Genomic DNA, 18556 nt, shown 5'->3' with positions numbered 1-18556 from the left:
CTGCACCCCAAGTCACACCAGCTAAACATCTTATAATATTTAAGCCCTTAAGAGAATTAGTTATAATGTGATTGATGTGTAAATCAAAACAAAGTTTGTTATCAATGACAACACCCAGGAATTTATGATTAGGTACAACTGAAATTGAATGATTATTGTAGAGTATGCCATTAGAGGGAAAGTCTTTACTAAAAATCATGGCCTTGCTTTTGTTGGGGTTAATCTGTAGAGCCAACCTGTCATTATAATATATGTACAATTGATCTAAAGCATTATTTATACTATTTACAGCTCTATCAACATTATGGTCTGTACAATATAGTACAAGATCATCTGCAAATTGTAAAATATTTACACCTTCTATATTTACAAAATTAAGAATTTGACTTGTATATACATTGTACAGCAATGGAGATAATGTAGCCCCCTGCATTGTACCTTTGGAGACCCTTCTTGGACCATGGAGAATATTATTATGCCTTACATACAAAATTCTATCTGTTAAAAAATTAAATAACCAATGGCAAAGTATGCCTGGTATACCAATGTCAGAAAGAACTTGAACCAAAATGCCAGGGTCTACATTATCAAACGCACCTTGAACATCCAGAAAAACACAAACACTGGACTTATTATTTTTTTTGGCATATTTCAGATCTGACAAGAGAGAGATGAAGCTGTCAGCACAACTTCGGCCTCTCCGGAAGCCATATTGTACATGTGGAATGATGTTGTTCACCTCTACATAATACTCAAGACGCATCTTTATCATGTTTTCATTAAGCTTCCCAACACAAGATGACAATGATATGGGACGATATGAGTTAGGATCTTCAGGTGGCTTGTCAAGCTTAAGTAGAGGGATTACACACTGTGTTTTCCAAGATTTAGGAATTTTCTTTAAGTGCCAAAGAGCATTAAGATTAGCTAATAGTTTCTTTTGAACGGACTCATTTAGGTTTTTGATCAAAATGTATGGACAATCATTTAAACCAGGGGTTGTGTTTCGTCTGGATTGTAAACTTGTACAAAACTCACTCCAAGTAAAGGGTTCTATGAGGAAACTGGACTTCTGAAGGCTATTATTAATTTGAAAATAACTTTCTAGATTATCAATAACCCTACATCCATTTTGGGATAATTTTTCTAAGAGAGGGACAACAAATTCGTCATTATATGTTCTGTTATTGCATTTTATTCGTTTAAATAACTTGATGTATTTCCAAATAATACTAACAGGTGTAGTTCTGTTAAAATTATTACAGATGTTCGCCCAACCATTGCGCTTATGTTCTGAAATAGTCTTTTTCTTAACAGCATCAATTCTTTTGTAATTAATGTAATTATCAATGGTTGGGTCCCTTCTGTACAGTTTTAAAGCTTCATAAGTTTTAATAACACTCTGTTCACATGTGTTACTCCACCAAGGTGCTGGAGGTTTACAACGATAGTTATTTGCTTTGACAAACTTTGGCACAGTATCCCTCTTAAGTGTATCAAGCCTTTTGATAAATTCGTCATATGACTGTAATGGATTCTCATTATTAACTTCAAAATTATAAAAAGCAGTTATCGACAGCTCATTGTATTTCGTCCAGTCTGTCTTGTTGTATAAGAATTTTTCAATGGGAGGATTAATTTGGTATCTATCAACGGACAATAAAACACGAGTAAGCGTAGGAAAATGATAGCTCCCCATACAATCATCATGCACCCACCATTCGCATAGTGGAGTGATTGGAGCACTGCAAAAGCTGACATCAATAGCGGATGGATTTCGGTTAGGATAATTCATAGTAGTGAAGCTACCATTGTTTTTTTTTTTTGAAAATGGACGGTACCATTGTTAAGGACACATAGATCAAATTCATCAATTAAATCGTATAACTGATGACCCCGACTTTTCGTGGTCATACACCCAAATGCCACATGGTGAGCGTTGAAATCTCCAGCCACATATATTGGTTTAGGCAAATCTCTAATTATATCACGCAGTTTACTTATTCTGAAGTTACCATTCGAGGGAGGGCAGTATACACATAAAATCGTTAATTGGTTACCACTTACATATAATGATAATGCCACAGTCTGAATGTCTTGGTAAAATCTGGTTTGAATAATATTATATTTAAAATATGGTTTAATCAAAATTGCTACTCCACCATGCTCATTTCGGGCGTTATGATAGTGGGAATTATATCCTGAAATTTTAAAATGTTGATTGTCTTTCAGCCAGGTTTCATTGAGTAAACAGATATCAACATTTTGTTCAGCTAAAAATTTAGACAATAAGGGTTTTTTCCTATGTATACTTTGAATATTGTACTGAGCTATACATAACTGCTGTATGTTCTGTACTGTACTGTCCATTAATGTGACAATTTTTTTAAAAGTAAGTCTTTAATGAACAGTGTAGTCACAGGTTCATTATCTGTTTTATTGCCCAATTCAACTAAAGTTTGGACCATTGCCATCAGAATATTCTTATTGTTTGCAATTTGAGCCTTAAGTTGAGTTTGGTTCAAGTTAGGTTCAGGTACTGTTTTTTTTACATTATTTACATTTTTATTTAATTTATATACATTTTGGCTTGATGGTAGAGTTTTAACAATGTTGCTCGAATGTGCAGGTAAAGACGGAAAATCAGATGACTTAATTGTATTAGCCACAGAGGCATAAGTAATGTTACCCTTTTTTTCAAGTATTTTCTTCATTTTAATTGGGCAAGATTTGGAAATGGCCAGGTGAGGGCCACTACAATTGACACAACACAAGTTCTCTTTTTTATCGCAGTCTCTGAAATTATGCTCCCCAGCACATATTGAGCAACGCTGTTTACCATTGCAAATTTTCGCAGGATGGTTGAACTTGAAGCACCGGAAGCATTGCTGCAACGGCGGGACATATTCAAACACCCGGAACGAAAATAGGTCATATTGGATGTTGTCGGGCAGAACATTTGATAAGAAAGTTATACTGACAGTCTCAAGACCTACAGTACTTTGACCGACTTTTTTCATGAATCTTCTCACTGAAATAATTTCATAGATCGAAGACAGTTTCGTATATAAATCTTTGTTCGAAATGTTGGTAGGCACATATCGGATAATTCCAGTTTTTTCTATCTGCGCTGCAGGAATATGCGCCTTCAAGTTGTGCTTTGTTAAAAAGTAAGTATTTGTTATGAAATTATTTGCAGTGTTGTATTGTTTGAAAACAACCGCAATTTTGTTGGCATTGACTCTATGTAAAGCTACCACACCTTTCACCTCTGAAGTAAAAATATGATTAAAGTAAACTGGGCTTTTATTTCCAAGTTTAACTTGTTGGTCCTGGCTTTCAACAACAACCTTGAAGTCTGTATTTGTACAGTGTTCAGGATAAAGTCTCAGATAACCTGGCTTAAAAAACGGAGTAAAGTCATCCTCACCGCCGCCTTCTTCAGGTCCACATTCCTTCGCACCTCTTTTTCGAAAGATTTTGGTTCGTTTCGGCGTTCCACCTGGGTCCTCCGGTTCATTCATTTTAATAATTAACAAAATGTACAATTATTTACACTGACTAAAATAAGTTTTGGTAATATTAACACAATATATTTTAACGAATAACAGTAAAACTAATTAAATCGACCGCCACGTTTGGAGTTCCCGCCAAGCCCTCCCTTGTCTCGTTGTCTGTCAATTGTTATAGTTACGGAAGAAACAAAAAAAGTTAGGAGTTTATGGTACGCAGGTTTCGTGCATCCGCCTTTTATCACTTATAATTAATTATAATATTATTCAGAGCAATGACGTTCTATTTATAATACATATGGACATATCATTTGCAGTCTGAAAGCGGAGCGGTAAAAGTGTGCTTAAAGACAATGTAAGCATACTTATCTCCTTAGTCGTGTGTCAATAACCAAGTCTAAGTGTGTATAAAAAAGGTGCTCAAATAATACGTTAACGAAGCAAAAAAAGATGGTGTGACTTACCAACGGTAAGTTTATTTTATTTAAATAAGATGGGTTGGCAAAAATCGTAAATAATTTAGTAAAACATGTAGTACTTTCTTATTAAATATTGTACAATAATTGATAAGTGTTTATTCACACTTTCTCTCCCGCTGAGACAGATGAAAGGACGCGAAAAGCACACAGTCAGAAAAAATTATGTGGTGTCGTGGGACACCAGGTAGGAACGAAGTTCCTTCGGCTAATGTAGAATCAGGCTTGGAGGGGATAGGGATTTTGCTGCGCGACCGAACTGAAAAAAATGTGATAGTAAAACCGTAAGAAAAAATCCGTGGAAAAAAGTGCGTGGAATAAAACCGTTAAATGAGACGTGCGCAGGCGCGACAGTCGCATACACAAGCGAGTAGTGTATATATTATCAATATTATTATATTAATATATGATAACGATTATAGCAATATTAGAACGATTTTTTTTTGCAATTTGTGTCGATTCTACATTAGCCGAAGGAACTTCGTTCCTACCTGGTGTCGCACGACACCACATCATTTTTTATTTAAATTATTTGATTGAGGTATATAAAGAGCTGATTAAAAGGAAATCATCGGTTGATATAGCTGTGGTTTTTTTGGTGAACTGAAGAATATGCAACAAGAGTTAGTACGGTTAGTAATAAACACCCATAATATTAACTACCTTGTTAATATGTAATCTAAATTTAAGGGAGAATAGTGTGAATGTAAGTGGGTATATGTGCCTAATAGAAGCGTAGAAAGTATGGAGGATAGAAATTACAATTTAATATTATTGCGGGAAATAAATTAGTAAAGAAACTTTACGAAAGGGGAATGGCATAAAGTAAGAAGAAAAGGGATGTTGATGGTGCGAGGGATATCCTTCGGTAGAAGGTCATATAAAGGAATTGACAATATAGGGCAATAGAAAAAAATATGTTCAAGCGTACCTTCCTCAAGGCCACATTCACATATAGAATGGTCCCTTACCCGGCTCTTGGCCAAAAATACTGGGGAAGAGACAAATCCCAAGCGAAGTCGTATGATGACAGAAGTGAGGGGATAAATGGTTGGATAGAACCATAGAATTTACCTTTAGTTTGTTTTGTTGTTTGCCATAAAGCATTCCATGAATCAACCAGAAAGGGTTTAGACATAGCGCGTAGATCTCGAGGAAAACAGTAATTAAAGTTTAATGTTCCAGACTGAATCGCGTCTTTAGCGCACGAGTCTGCAATTTCACTGCCAGTTATCCCTAGATGGCTAGGTATCCAAGCTAATGCAACTTCTATTCTTTATTTGGGATGCCTTTGTTCTTAAATTAATTGTGAAGTTGTTTGAAGATTTGAAAGGATTTTTTGTTAGGTCCATCAAGCAGCTTAATGAGCAGACAGGATTAAAGCCTTGTTGATCTCATGTGATTCAACATATGACATCGCCTCTGACAGAGGAATTGATTCGCCAGTAAAGATGGAATTCTGCGGGGGACTTTTGTAATTTAACCTTAGGGATCCAAACTGCAGACCCGACCTAGCTATTGTTGGATATTTTGGATGCGTCCGTGTACAACGTAACCCAATCAGACCAATCAGAAGGTAGAATGGAATTAAATTTTCTATTGGCTTCAGGGCAGTGTTTAGAAAATCCAAAGTCAAAGAAAACTTTAGGTTGGAAAATGAGAGACTGATATTCTACTTCAAAGACTGGGCATAAGGCTGATTGGAAAATGGGAACTGGAAAGGCTTTAATTTTAGTATAAGAATTAATTAACGGAGGCGGATGTTTATGAGACCAATATAAAGAAGTTTGAATAGTTAGAGACATATAGTGCAGAACATCAAGAAGGGGGTGTGCGCTAAATTTGATTACGTTAGTTAGGAATCTACCAGCTAGGTACTGACGGCGAAGGTGAAGAGGTGGGTCTACACACTCCACTTGGAGAGCGTTGACGGGAGAACATTTCATAGCAGTTATGATTCGTAAGCATTTGGACTGGATTTTCTCCGATTTGGACAGGGCTGTTTTGCTACACGGCGCAAGTAGTAAACTACCGTAAACAAAAAGATTACGAACGATAGCATTGTATAAAAGTTTTTGACAAAATGGGTGGGCACCCCAGCGTACCCCCGAAAGGGCCCTCATAACATTGACACCCCTCTCACTTTCTTAACAATGTACTTCAAGTGGTGAGTCAAGAAAAAGACCAAGGAATTTAACATTATCCTTAAACGGGACTGATTCATCACCTACTGAGAGATTTATGACCGGTATAGTGTGTATTCGGGGAAAAAATAACCGCAGTACATTTCGGAACATAAAGAGAGAGGTGTGGTCTAAGAGCCATTGATTCAGATAATAATATAAAGCAAGATGAAGAATAGTTGAAAGAAGACGAGATGGAGTATAGTGCAATATCACCAGCATATTGAAGAATTTTGCAGAATGGTGTAACAGTAAGGCCTAGGTCAGAAGTATATATATAGGATAGGACTTAACTTTTTGTCTCTAGCCTATCTACAATTAAACTGTCAGTAATAGTATTGCCATGGCTTCTCCAGTACGGCAGTTAATGAGTAGTTGTAACAAAAATGACTCGTTATCCGATACTGCCAACAATGGTACACCCGAAATGGAAAACATTACTGTACGTCGTGGCCAAAGTTTCAACTCTTGCACATGCGGAGATCCCTCTACGCTACGAAAGATAATAAAAGAGGAATTACAGGCTATATTAAAAGAACCACTATCCCTTTTATCGCAACTGAGCAAAGACTCGTATGAGCAATTAGTTGCTATTCAAAAACTAGAAGGAGCACAAGAGTCGAAAAATTAGAAAGTAGTTATCTACCCAAGGAGAAGAAGACTACTAAAGTTAATTCGAAGCCAACAATAGATACCAGTAAGCAAGTAGCTGTGCAAAAGCCGAACGATAGAACTCAAAATAGTTTTAAGAATAAGGACAAGGTGGTTAAAAAGGCCACTGTAACGCCTGGCAGATTACCACAGCAAAAATCCTCTCCATTGCCTAAGGTTCGCCTTGAATCCGATGACGGTAATGAAGATAAAAATGAATGGATGAAAATTACACGGAAACAACGTCCACGCGGTTCGCTGCCAAGTGTACTGCGAGGAACCGCCGCGCCAGGGGCAACATCGTTGCGTGCTGCTGAGAAGTAGCGCTATTTACACCTCTACTACGTACAAGTAGGCACAACAGCTGACCAGGTGCGGGCCCATTTGACATCAATATGTGGAGGCGATTTTTGTTCAGTAGATTAGTTAAAGCCTCGAGGTCACTACGCTTCTTTCAAACTTGGAGTTCCGGCTACATTGGCTGAAATCGTCCTATGCAGCGACAAGTGGGCCGAAGATATATGCGTCAAACCATGGCGCCATAACTTTCGTGCCAAAGAGGGAGCTTCGTAAACGCGTTCAACGGTACTAGGTTATAAACACATATTACCAAAATGTTCGCGGCTTGCGCTCAAAAACTAATATTTTTCGTAATAATGTGACACAGTGTAATTTTGACATGATAGCTTTGACAGAAACCTTTTTGACTAATTCCATATCCAATGGCGAGTTTTTTCCTGCTGGTTACCTCGTAGTCCGAAAGGACCGCGCGGGTGATGTAGGTTGGGGCGGGGTTTTGCTAGCGGTGCGGGATTGTTACTCTATTCATGTTGTTAACGACATTGATGGTCTTACAGAAGAAAAAGAACTCTTAATCGCAATATTATTAATTGGAAAAATGTAACTTTTTTATGTTGTGTTGTGTATTTGCCGCCAAATTACAGTGATGACCAATATTTAAATGTATTGTCTTGTATGGAAAATGCAGTTAGTGCACATTCTGACTTAAACATTATTATACTGGGTGATTTCAATCTAAATTCTTGTAACGTTAATGTTAAAACACAATTTTCAATGTTTTGTGAGTTTTGTTGCCTTAAACAAGGCAATAATGTATTGAATAGCTGTGGTAGCATACTTGACTTAGTACTGAGTGATCTTGATGCCGATCAGGTTGTCGTGTCTGAATGTCTGGACCCGTTCGTTTCAATCGACCATTACCACCCTGCTTTGGAAGTCAGGCTAAGTATCAATCATGGTGCTGTGCCACCACCAGTGTCACAAACTCCGACATCGCGGCCGTTTACATTTAACGATTTAAATTGGCGTAAAACGGACTATACGGCATTATACTCTGCTCTTTGCAACTTAAAATGGAATGATTTGTTTAAAATTACCGACATTGATACAGCCGTTGATAATTTTTACTCTACTTTGTTGAATTGTATTACGGGGAATCCATCCCCCATCAATAGTAAGTATAGATATCCTAAGTGGTATACAGGTGATATAACTATCTATTACTAACCTTAAACATAAGTACCATCACCTAAAACTGTTTAAATCGTACGGTAAGGTATACAATAGGGAATTATATAAATACTATAGATGGTACGTTAAGATTTTAATCGACGACGCATATAAGCAGCATATAAAATTGATCCAAAAAAATATTGTTGATGAACCAGTTAAATTCTGGGAATATATAAGAGACAAAAAGAGTGACAGGCAACGTATTGACACATACACATATTATGACACTGAGGTGACAGGCCAAGCAGCAGCTGAAGCATTTGCTCAATATTTTAGTTCGGTGTTCCAGGATGAAATACCGTTACTGAATCCGCAAAAAGCTACTCAAGTGTCCAACATGTGTGGTGTCCGTTCAGGTTCTTCTGTTGTTGTCAATGTGATTCGAGATACAGACCTTGAACTGGCTACAAAACGCTTGAAGGCGCGATCTTCTGCTGGTCTGGATGGTATACCCGTGTTCCTTGCCAAGGATTGTATGTCTGTTCTCAGTCACCCGCTCTTGTACCTCTACAATCTTTCATTAAAACTATCCAAATATACAGATTGCTGGAAGATATCTAGAGTGACGCCGGTTCCAAAGAGCAAACCAACAGAAGATGTTGCGTTATATAGACCGATAGCAGTGTTATCAGTTTTCGCAAATTTTTTTGAAATTATTCTTAACAATAAAATTATCAGCCAGGTTGGTAGGGAACTTAGCATTGCTCAGCATGGGTTTCGGAAAGCTCGGTCAACGAGTACAAATCTCACCGCAATAGTAGACTATGTTTAAGCGGAAATTGATGCGGGTCGACAAGTAGATGCTGCCTATTTTGACTTTCGAAAAGCTTTCGATCTTGTTGACAATGACATCTTACTACGTAAACTAGCTGTGATGGGGTTTACTGACAACCTACTCAGATTATTTGCATCATATCTTAGCAATAGGCGGCAATTTGTAAAGGTGAATGGATACGATTCTGAATATTTTTACACGAGGTCTGGCGTAAGTCAGGGAAGTACCCTTGGACCAACGTTATTTTTAATAATGATAAATGACCTTCCGGAAACGGTCCAAACCTCCAAGTGCTTATTGTTTGCTGACAACCTGAAACTATTTCAGAGTATTGCAGATAACAGTGATATCAAAGCTCTACAAGCGGATATCGATGCCGTATCTCTGTGCAGCCAGGCTAATCGCCTCCCTTTCAACTCTGATAAGTGTAAGGTTTTAACATTTTCAAGGAAACGACTGCCGATCACCGTAGCTTATAATATATTTGACGCCCATATGGAAAGAGTTTATGACATTTGCGATCTAGGACTGACATTAGATAATAAATTAAATTTTCATCTGCATATTATAACGACCTGTAAAACAGTGAATAGAGTACTAGGATGCATTATTAGGAATGCTTCTCAATTTAGCGAAGGTATTATATAATGCTTACGTGCGGAGCAAACTTGAGTATTGCGCTACTATCTGGGATCCCTATGAGGATAAATACACCCTCATGATTGAGAAAACGCAGCGTAAATTTGCCCGCTGGCTCTATAAGAGGACCTTCGGATATTACCCATATTTATACCCTTCCTTATTTGTGTATGGGATGGTAGAGCTTGAGAGGCTTTCATTCAGGAGAAAGATGCTGTTAGTGGTGCATTATCTCTCCATAATACGAAATAAATTAGAGTGTCCGCAAATCCTTGCTCAAGTTGGTTTATTGGTACCAAATCGTATCTCCCGTGATACGGCGGGGGCGATGGCTCCGCGTCTACTGGAGCGGCCCGTCACGCGCACCCGACATGCGGAGAACGCTCCTACTATTCGAGCATTACGTCTGATCGGCGACTTGCTCACTCAGTGTGACATTGATTTATTTGTGGACAAATTTCAAACGATTGTTAATGACATGCATATTATGTTAGATAGTACTTGAATTATATATTAATAACATTTTTATTTAATTTAATTATTGACTTAAAACTTTGGAATTATTTTATTTGATTATTTGGCGCTATGGACATTATTTGATTTTATATAACTTGACATTTTTTGTATTATTTTATCATTATTTATTTTATCTTTAATTTAAAATCTAATTTTATTATATTAATTGTATTTTTGGGACTAGCTTGTAAATGCTTTGGGTAAAACTGTAAGTTTACAGGTTTATATAATAAATAAATTAACACCGAACCCTGTCGGAGGCCCTTCCAGACAGTTCGAGGTGGGAGGAGGGTTCCTTGATGGCGGACGGAAATAAAGCGACCCATTAACATATTACAAATGATATTGATCACCCTAACAGAAATACTCAACTGGTGCATTTTCTGCCTGAGTAGAGGAAGGTGAACGTTGTCATATGCCGCTGAGACATCTAGAAAGACCCCAACAACATGCTCGCTTCAAGATATAGCTAAGATGGCGAGTGGAGGTGTCGAATGTCAATAAGTCCAATCGGCAATCAAATATATCATACTACAATGTTTTAATAAAACTCTGCAGTAAAGTTCCAAGAAATAGGTAGGTACTTTAGTTGCCTTTGATAACTTCATTACGAGCCTTAGGTAATGAAATATTTTTTTTAAATAAAGAATTGTGCACTAGGGACCGTTAGATACAATAGGAAGCAACCAAAACCACTGAGATTGGAAAACACTTATTCGCAGTTTGTACTACAAAATCGTTTGATACTAAAGTTGCTGTACTCACCACAGCCCATAAGCCACTTGATTTAGACTTTTTTTTATCTTAACTCAACTTGATACGTTCACGCTATCCCGAGATAAAGGATCTTGACAAAGATACAGACTGGCGGAAAACAAAATGATCTTATCGATTTATTTATATTGACATTTATTTGTACTGGATGAAATTAGTTTATTCAATGTGTAGATTTCACAGCAGTAACTAGAAAGAAGACGAAAATACATTTTTCCAACTGTCTAAGAATTGCTTTAAAAACTTTCTCACTGTAAGTTTATTTTATTTATATAAGATGGGCTGGCAAAAAGCGGGAAAAATTTAGTAAAACGAATATTTTTTCATTAATTATGGTACAACTATTGATAAGTATTTACATCCCTTCCTCTCCCGCTTGACAGAAAGAGACACCGCCACACAGTAATAAATGAAAGCTATAGAGTCGCTCTTTTTTTTAAAGGCCCAGTGACCAATGATTAGCAATATTGTATTTTGTGTACAGAAAGTCTGCCGGTGAATGTGAACGGCTTACGAGAATGTGAACAAACTAATGCTATTTATACGGTATCACGGACCTAGTCATACTTGACATTTACAATATATACCGCGAATCTGTAAAATCTTTTTCAGCTTTTCCGTACACGAGATATTTTAAGAGAATTGGCGGCAGTTGGTAGCAAGAGAGAGTAGTGAAGAATTTTACAAACAAAATAAGTCTAGTATAATGTACCTCCCGGATGGTGAGAAATATTTTCCTGCATGATAATAGTTTACTTTGCAATTATGAATAATGGGAAATAATTTACCACCGCTAAACACGCAGTTTCTCCCATTGTGCATGAATCTCTAAACTGCATATGAAGTCCTGGTACATGTTAGGTACTAGGATGACACATGATTTCGACCGCTATGAAAGACAGTACTATCACCGCTACCATATTTATATTCTCCTGGTGTTTATGTAGTAATAGCAGTCGTGCGCATGACGTCACAAATCACAATGTATTCAGATACATGTCATACATAAGACAATCTCTCCTTCAACTATGATCGCCTGGTACCAACACTGTATTATGCTTCCTTTCTCATATTTACCCACGTTAAATCTTATAAATTTATGTGTTTCCCTTTTGGTTTCACCGACTTTCAAATGACGACGCTAAATAAGTTTTCACTTACAATACAAAACGCTTTTTAGCATTCGTTTATTTAATTTAATTTTTTGCTTATACACCTTTGTATTCCTATGAATAAGACCAAGTTGTTTTGCCTATAATTGGATCTAAATTACGATAATTTAAATTATTTCTATGCTTAAGTTTTGAATTTATGATGTAAATCTGATGGTGAACCTTTACATACATAAATTAAATATTTTCGCTCTGGTTGACTACGCACTCTATAGCATAGGTAGCGTTAAACGTTTAACGCAACCTTGCTGGAAGTCGCATTATAAGTTTCTCTTCAAATTTTGATGTGGAACCAAGCAGCCTGGCGCAAACTATCTATTAAAGTGATAGAGTATTGATTTAAGTCATCTAGAGTAAATATTATACTCTATCAGTGTGCTTGACACTTTTTAATGATTGTCGATATTTCATTTTTAATTATTATTTATTCATTTTATTTTTATGGTATTTAAATTTTTGTTTAATAAGTTTATTGAAATTAAAATAGTTTATAAGATTTTTAACCTTGAAAATCCTTCTTATTGTATTAAAGTGTACATGATGTGCAAAAAAATATTTTTGAGCCTAAAAATTAGAAAATGAATTTCAGTTAATATCTTTTTCGTTCTAATTTCAGATTCAAATATTTATTGCAACACCTGAAAAACGAAAACTAAAGACTGTCAAAACCCAAACTACTACACCACTCAAAAGAAAAGTATAAAAAAAAATATTAGTTATGTATATTGTTTTTTTTTTGAGATAATCTTTAATACATATTCCTAGTTTATACTTGGCTTAGGTATTTTAAAATTAACAAAGGGGTTGTCTTAAAATTAGATGAAATGAATATTAATGTAACTGTCTATATAAAGAAATACATATTTGTATAGTATTGCCACCATTTATGTCACCAGAATGTGTCCAATTTATTATTGCATCAAACCATTGCATGTTAATACTTGTACTATTGTTAATATATATAATGCAGAGTTTAATCATCTTATTGAACTTCTAGCTGATTACCAACTTAAACGGAATCATATTGGGAAATTGTTTAATATTTTATTGAAACTGTCTCCTTCAACCAATGTTTAATTATTCAGCCATAAAAATACAATAAACTTACTATTATTAGGATTAGATTTTATTTCTAATACAACAGATATTGGAATTTATTCTTAACCCCTTATTCATAATAGTCTGCTAACTTAAAGCATTGCTAATTCTCACTCTGTCTTCTTCTATTGACCTAAGTCACAATGAGAATAAAACACTCCTAGGCGGCTGTTTAAAGTTAATGGACCATTAAAAATAAGGGGGTAAGTCCTTATTATTTCTAATAATAATTATGTAAATAAATAACACTAAACAACTATACAGAATTCAAGCTCCTATTTGCTGAGAAATAACTGCATACATGGCTAGGGCAGTAAGACCAACAGTGGAAGCATGAATCGCACGAATGGCCAACAAAGACCAGGCACTGAGTGATAATAAACTAGCGACTGCATCTTCTAGCAGACTTCTGTATGGAGATAAGGCAAGTAGTGTAATAACAATGGGGGTGTGCTTCTTTGGTAGATCACTTCGACTCCAGAGCCACACAAGTGCAGCAGTGGAAGCATGTTGTAGAAGGGCTACATTAGACTCAGCACATGAGCGTATATAGATCCAGTCGAATTCAGATCCTCGAGCGCCCACCCACAACATGATGCTTCTAGTTACAATGACCTGAAAAGATAATTAAACATTGTCATGAAAAATAAACACAAATCTTAAATTTAACACAACTTACTAAACTCTAACCCCCTGATTCATAATAGTCTGCTAACTTAAAGCATTGCTAATTCTCACTCTGTCTTCTTCTATTGACCTAAGTCAGAATGAGAAAAAACACTCCTTAGCGGCTGTTTAAAGTTAGCGGACCATTATGAATAAGGGGGTATGTCTACTTACTTCAGCACTTGCCCATCCAATTGCAGAGGTTAATATCTTAGAATGGCCTTTGCCAGGCACAGAATTAATTGCAAAGTAAATGCCCAGTAGATCAGCTGAGTCCACTGTGGCTTTAAGAATTTCCTGAAAAGTTACAACTGTATCATTTGCATTTGATAATTCATAAACATAAAGGTCCTAGAGCCGAGGGTCCCAAAACTTAATTTTTAAGCATTGATGTTTATATAATATATATACTCCTATTTTATTCATCAAAATCCCACCAGGTGATGGGATCCAAAAGACTGAAAAAAAAATCTAATGAGAGACCCAACTTTAGCTTGTGCACTAAAAATAATCATTACACCAGATTTACTGACTAATTATTTAGAAAACAAATTTGTCAATAGACACACATTTGTACAAAACTGACATAAAATCAAATCATTGCATTTTCACATGATTGCAAGAAAAGTTAAAAAACTGCAAAAGCTGCATAGCCAAGGTAGCGAGTACACATGCACTATAAAAACACATAATAGTTGCATATTTTAAAAATTTTGTTACTTCAAAAAGTAACTAAAGTCTGGGGCAGAGTCCCCTTTATCTTACTTATTTTGTTATTTTACATTAGTATGCAATTATTATTATATTATGTGAGGTATTAGAAATTATTAGAGTGGATACTATTGTCATAGATATTAATTAGCAAGAACATCCTAACAAAATATTCAATAGTATATATTGTTCCACTTACAATGTTTGAAAGTTGTTAGAAATTTACTTACCAAAAATATATTATACTCGCCACTGGAACTATTGGTATCATAATCAGGAAAAAATGTTGCTAGCAGTAGCATTTTGCACAATTGGGTAAAAATGTATAGCCCTCCAGCATACACACATTTTGAAAAGGTTGAATACTCAGATCTAAAATACAAATTAAAATATTATACAGCTCCACATTTACCTAATACTTTTAACCGTATAGTATTGGCTTATTGAATGACATACATTCCTGAAAATTTGTAGGCCATGTGATATGGAAGGTATACTAATGCTACACAATTTCCAAAATGATAAAGAGTCATTTTGGTGAAGTACAAGACGTATACCTCAGTATCGTTAGTTAAATTTAATATTATAAAATTACTATCTCGAATTTAATTTAATTATAATCTGAATTTATGAGAGACATGAGAATTGATCAACAAACAGCATAATTTTTTTTTTCGTCCAATATTAGGACAGGCAAAGGGTGCAAGCCCATACAGCCATTTCTTCGTCGTAACAGCATACATAATTCATCAAAATAACAAAACCAAAGAATATATTTGGCATTTGCTACAAAATTCAAATCTGAAATCTTAGAATGTTAAGCCGCGTTTCCACTAGGCAACATTTGGCGCGCGTCATGTGACGCTCAACATGTTCAGCAACGTTGCACAACAGCGCGCGACGTTGCCAGCTAGTTGAGCATCAATTGTTGTCGAGTGGAGACGTGATGTGCAACAATGTCTGTAGTGTGGTGTAACGAACGAGTGCTCAAATTAATCGAACTGTACCAAGACTATGAATGTTTATGGGATACTGCTCACAGAGACTATAAAAAAAAATTAAAAAAAAAATAGATGCATGGGATTCAATAGCGAAAACACTAAATGTGTCTGCGGAAGAGATTGAAAGCAAGATACATATTCGATCGCAATTCACTCGCGAGAGGAAGAAATTTAAATCTTCAAAAAAAAACAGGAAGTGGCAGTGAAGATCTTTTTAGCAGTAAATGGTTTGCATATGAACCTTTGCTGTTTTTGATAAAAGGTGCAACAACAACTGGAAATAACGACACAATTGAGAATCATGTAAGTTTTTTATTATTATTAAATACTAACTTGTAACCCTTATTAGATTATTAATGTCTAGATAGACAGTTCAAGCGCCAAAACGCTAAAAAATTGATGTGCCACTTGTTGGCTGAGGAAATGTTTTTTACGTTGCGATTGCAGCCGAACACTCCATCTAGATATTCATTCATCTAACCCTACATATTTGTTTTATTTAAGCACGTTCATTTTGTCAAGACACCCTCCCTTGTTCGCTAATGAAATAGTTAGAAAAACTATCTCTTATGATGGATGGTACCAGAGAAGTGTCTAAATTTTTATTGACATCTTCTAAAGGATGTAGATTATTTCATGTTACTTCATTACGCCAAGAACCGTTCATTACATTAAATTCAGAATCTTCTCTGTCATAAGTTCCTGGTGGAATATACAAGGCTCTGGAACGCTTATTTCGACTCAAAAAATTATGCAAATATACACAAGTCGTAGTAACAAGCTCAGCATTATCAGATTTAAGTTCAATTGGGCTCCGAAATATACGAAAAACAACAGACATCACACCAAAAACATTTTCTACTATTCTTCGTGCTCGCGAGAGTCTGTAGTTAAAAATTCGTTTTATGTTACCCTTTTCGTAAGTTCCAGGGTAATGTCTCATTAAATTTTCAGACAACGCGAATGCACTATCTCCAACGAGTACATAGGGTAATTGCACATTAGTTGGTTCTAAGTTTCCACTGGTGGCAACGATAGTGCCTTGTCAGTCATTTTCTTATAGAATGCTGTTTCACGAAATAGTCCTCCGTCAGATGATTAACCTTTAGCACCGACATTTGCATAAAGAAAATTATATTGTGCATCAACAATAGCTAAAAGGACTATACTAAACTGTTACTTGTAATTATAATATTCACTGCCAGAATTTGGTGGCGCTATAATAAGCACATGTTTACCATCTGTAGCACCGACACAGTGGGGAAAATTCCACAACATGTTAAATTTTCTTGCGACATCCTTCCATTCCTTTCATTCCTCTTCATTTGATGGAATCTGAATGTTTCATACATGAGTTAAATAAATAATTATTTTTTAGGTGGAAGACCATAGCTCAACGCAACATCAAAATGAAGAAGCGCGAGCTGATCAAACCGATACCGTGACCGAAACAATTCCGCAAACTGGGAAAAAAGTAGCAAAAAAGCGGAGTCACAACGAAAAAATTGATTAAGCTTATGAAGTAATGAAGAATGTAAAAAAAAAATTGGAGGAGAAAGATGAAATGACAGATGAATTTGATGTTTATGGGAAGTATGTGGCATCAGAACTTCGAAATATAAAGGACGAATATTCTACTCTAATAATCAAACAATTTATAAATAATATATTGACTGATGCTCGTATTGGAAAGTATCGACAGGAGTATAATACGTATGGCTATAGTACAGGACGGCAAAACACACCCGGCACATCAACAAGTAATGATGACACCACAAACCAGGACAGTGTTGAAATTAATGATGAAGACGTTAATTTCGAATTACGTAATATCATATCAGATTTACAGGATTAATCCAAAATTAATGGTTTCTAAATCATTAACAGACGTTGATTATTTGAATAAAGCTTAATATTTAACCTATCTAATCTTTTATTTTACATGTAGGTACTTACCCTTACACAATCTTTTAAACTGTGAATCAGTGCTCTGCAAACTTCTGGTACAATTTTACTGATTAATTGTCTTGATATTTTGAAGGTGTAGGACACTGAAGTATAGGAATCTCCGGTTGCCAAATATCTAAGTGGAACAGCCAATCTGAGAGTAGCACTAGTTGCATTTCGAAATTTTGTATCTTGCTTCGATATTATGGGTTCAATTTGTTGTAACAGTATCTCGAAGTCTATGTTACTCATTCGGGTAAAATTCGTAAAAGATCCATCAACCACACGGAGATCATTGAATACATTTTCTTTATTTTGTGGGTATTTTCTAACCCACCAACGTGGTTTTTTTCTTTTTGATGCATTTTTTGATAAAATTATAACCACTGCCGCTGGAATCAACACTAGTTCCTCTGTCGACATGTTGTCGATGACTGACGATGCGTAGACAGACAACGTTGTTCAACAAAAGTTGCGCGCTGACTTTCAACATGTTGGGCAACATGTTGTGCAGCATGACGCGCGCCAAATGTTGCCTAGTGGAAACGGGGCTTTAACATTTAACACTATAGAAGTAGTCAAAGAGGATGTAAGTACTAAGTAATAAGAGGCGGGACTCCCAAAAAATTGAAATTTATTTAGTATGAAACGTGCAGTCATTTGACATAGGTGTTAAATAGTAGTGTATCACGATTGGTCACGAAGTATAATCCGGCTAAGTTTGACAGCCAACAGTTGCTTATAACGTAGTTGATTTCGGCTATCGATATACCTTTTATTACGAGATTATAGCCGTTATCTGACAATCTGTCAGTGACTGTACGCTTCATACTTAGATTATGGATCCTACTCTATCTACGGTTTCATATAATCGAGTGAATCGCCTTTTTCGTAGTTTTCGA

The 18556-nt window shown here is 35.8% G+C and overlaps 1 protein-coding gene and 1 long non-coding RNA gene across 2 annotated transcripts; one reads left to right on the top strand and one right to left on the bottom strand.

Annotated features, from left to right (window-relative positions):
* Positions 1-10127: 10127 nt before the first annotated feature.
* On the top strand, positions 10128-13146 carry LOC126967915 (uncharacterized). The gene is made up of 3 exons (XR_007730094.1): positions 10128-10861; positions 11672-11781; positions 12848-13146. It is a non-coding gene; the product is annotated as an uncharacterized LOC126967915 (long non-coding RNA).
* A 146-nt stretch (positions 13147-13292) lies between these two features.
* LOC126967912 (transmembrane protein 147) lies at positions 13293-15386 on the bottom strand. The gene is made up of 4 exons (XM_050812612.1): positions 15163-15386; positions 14937-15078; positions 14170-14292; positions 13293-13944 (listed from the first exon to the last, which is right to left on the bottom strand). Exons 1-4 carry the CDS (start codon positions 15237-15239, stop codon positions 13597-13599), a joined length of 690 nt encoding a protein of 229 aa, XP_050668569.1. The 5' UTR covers positions 15240-15386; the 3' UTR covers positions 13293-13596.
* Positions 15387-18556: the final 3170 nt, after the last annotated feature.

This window comes from Leptidea sinapis, chromosome 14 (assembly GCF_905404315.1).
Source record: "Leptidea sinapis chromosome 14, ilLepSina1.1, whole genome shotgun sequence".
Taxonomy (NCBI): Eukaryota; Metazoa; Arthropoda; class Insecta; order Lepidoptera; family Pieridae; genus Leptidea; species Leptidea sinapis.
This window is presented reverse-complemented; position numbering and strand designations above follow the sequence as displayed.

Excerpts from the sequence above, each read along its gene's own strand:
- LOC126967912 (XM_050812612.1), bottom strand. The coding sequence starts at position 15,239 with ATGACTCTTTATCATTTTGGAAATTGTGTAGCATTAGTATACCTTCCA. Across the intron at positions 14,293-14,936 it reads GCGAGTATAATATATTTTTG|GAAATTCTTAAAGCCACAGT; the intron begins GTAAGTAAATTT and ends GTAACTTTTCAG. Across the intron at positions 13,945-14,169 it reads TTGGATGGGCAAGTGCTGAA|GTCATTGTAACTAGAAGCAT; the intron begins GTAAGTAGACAT and ends TTATCTTTTCAG.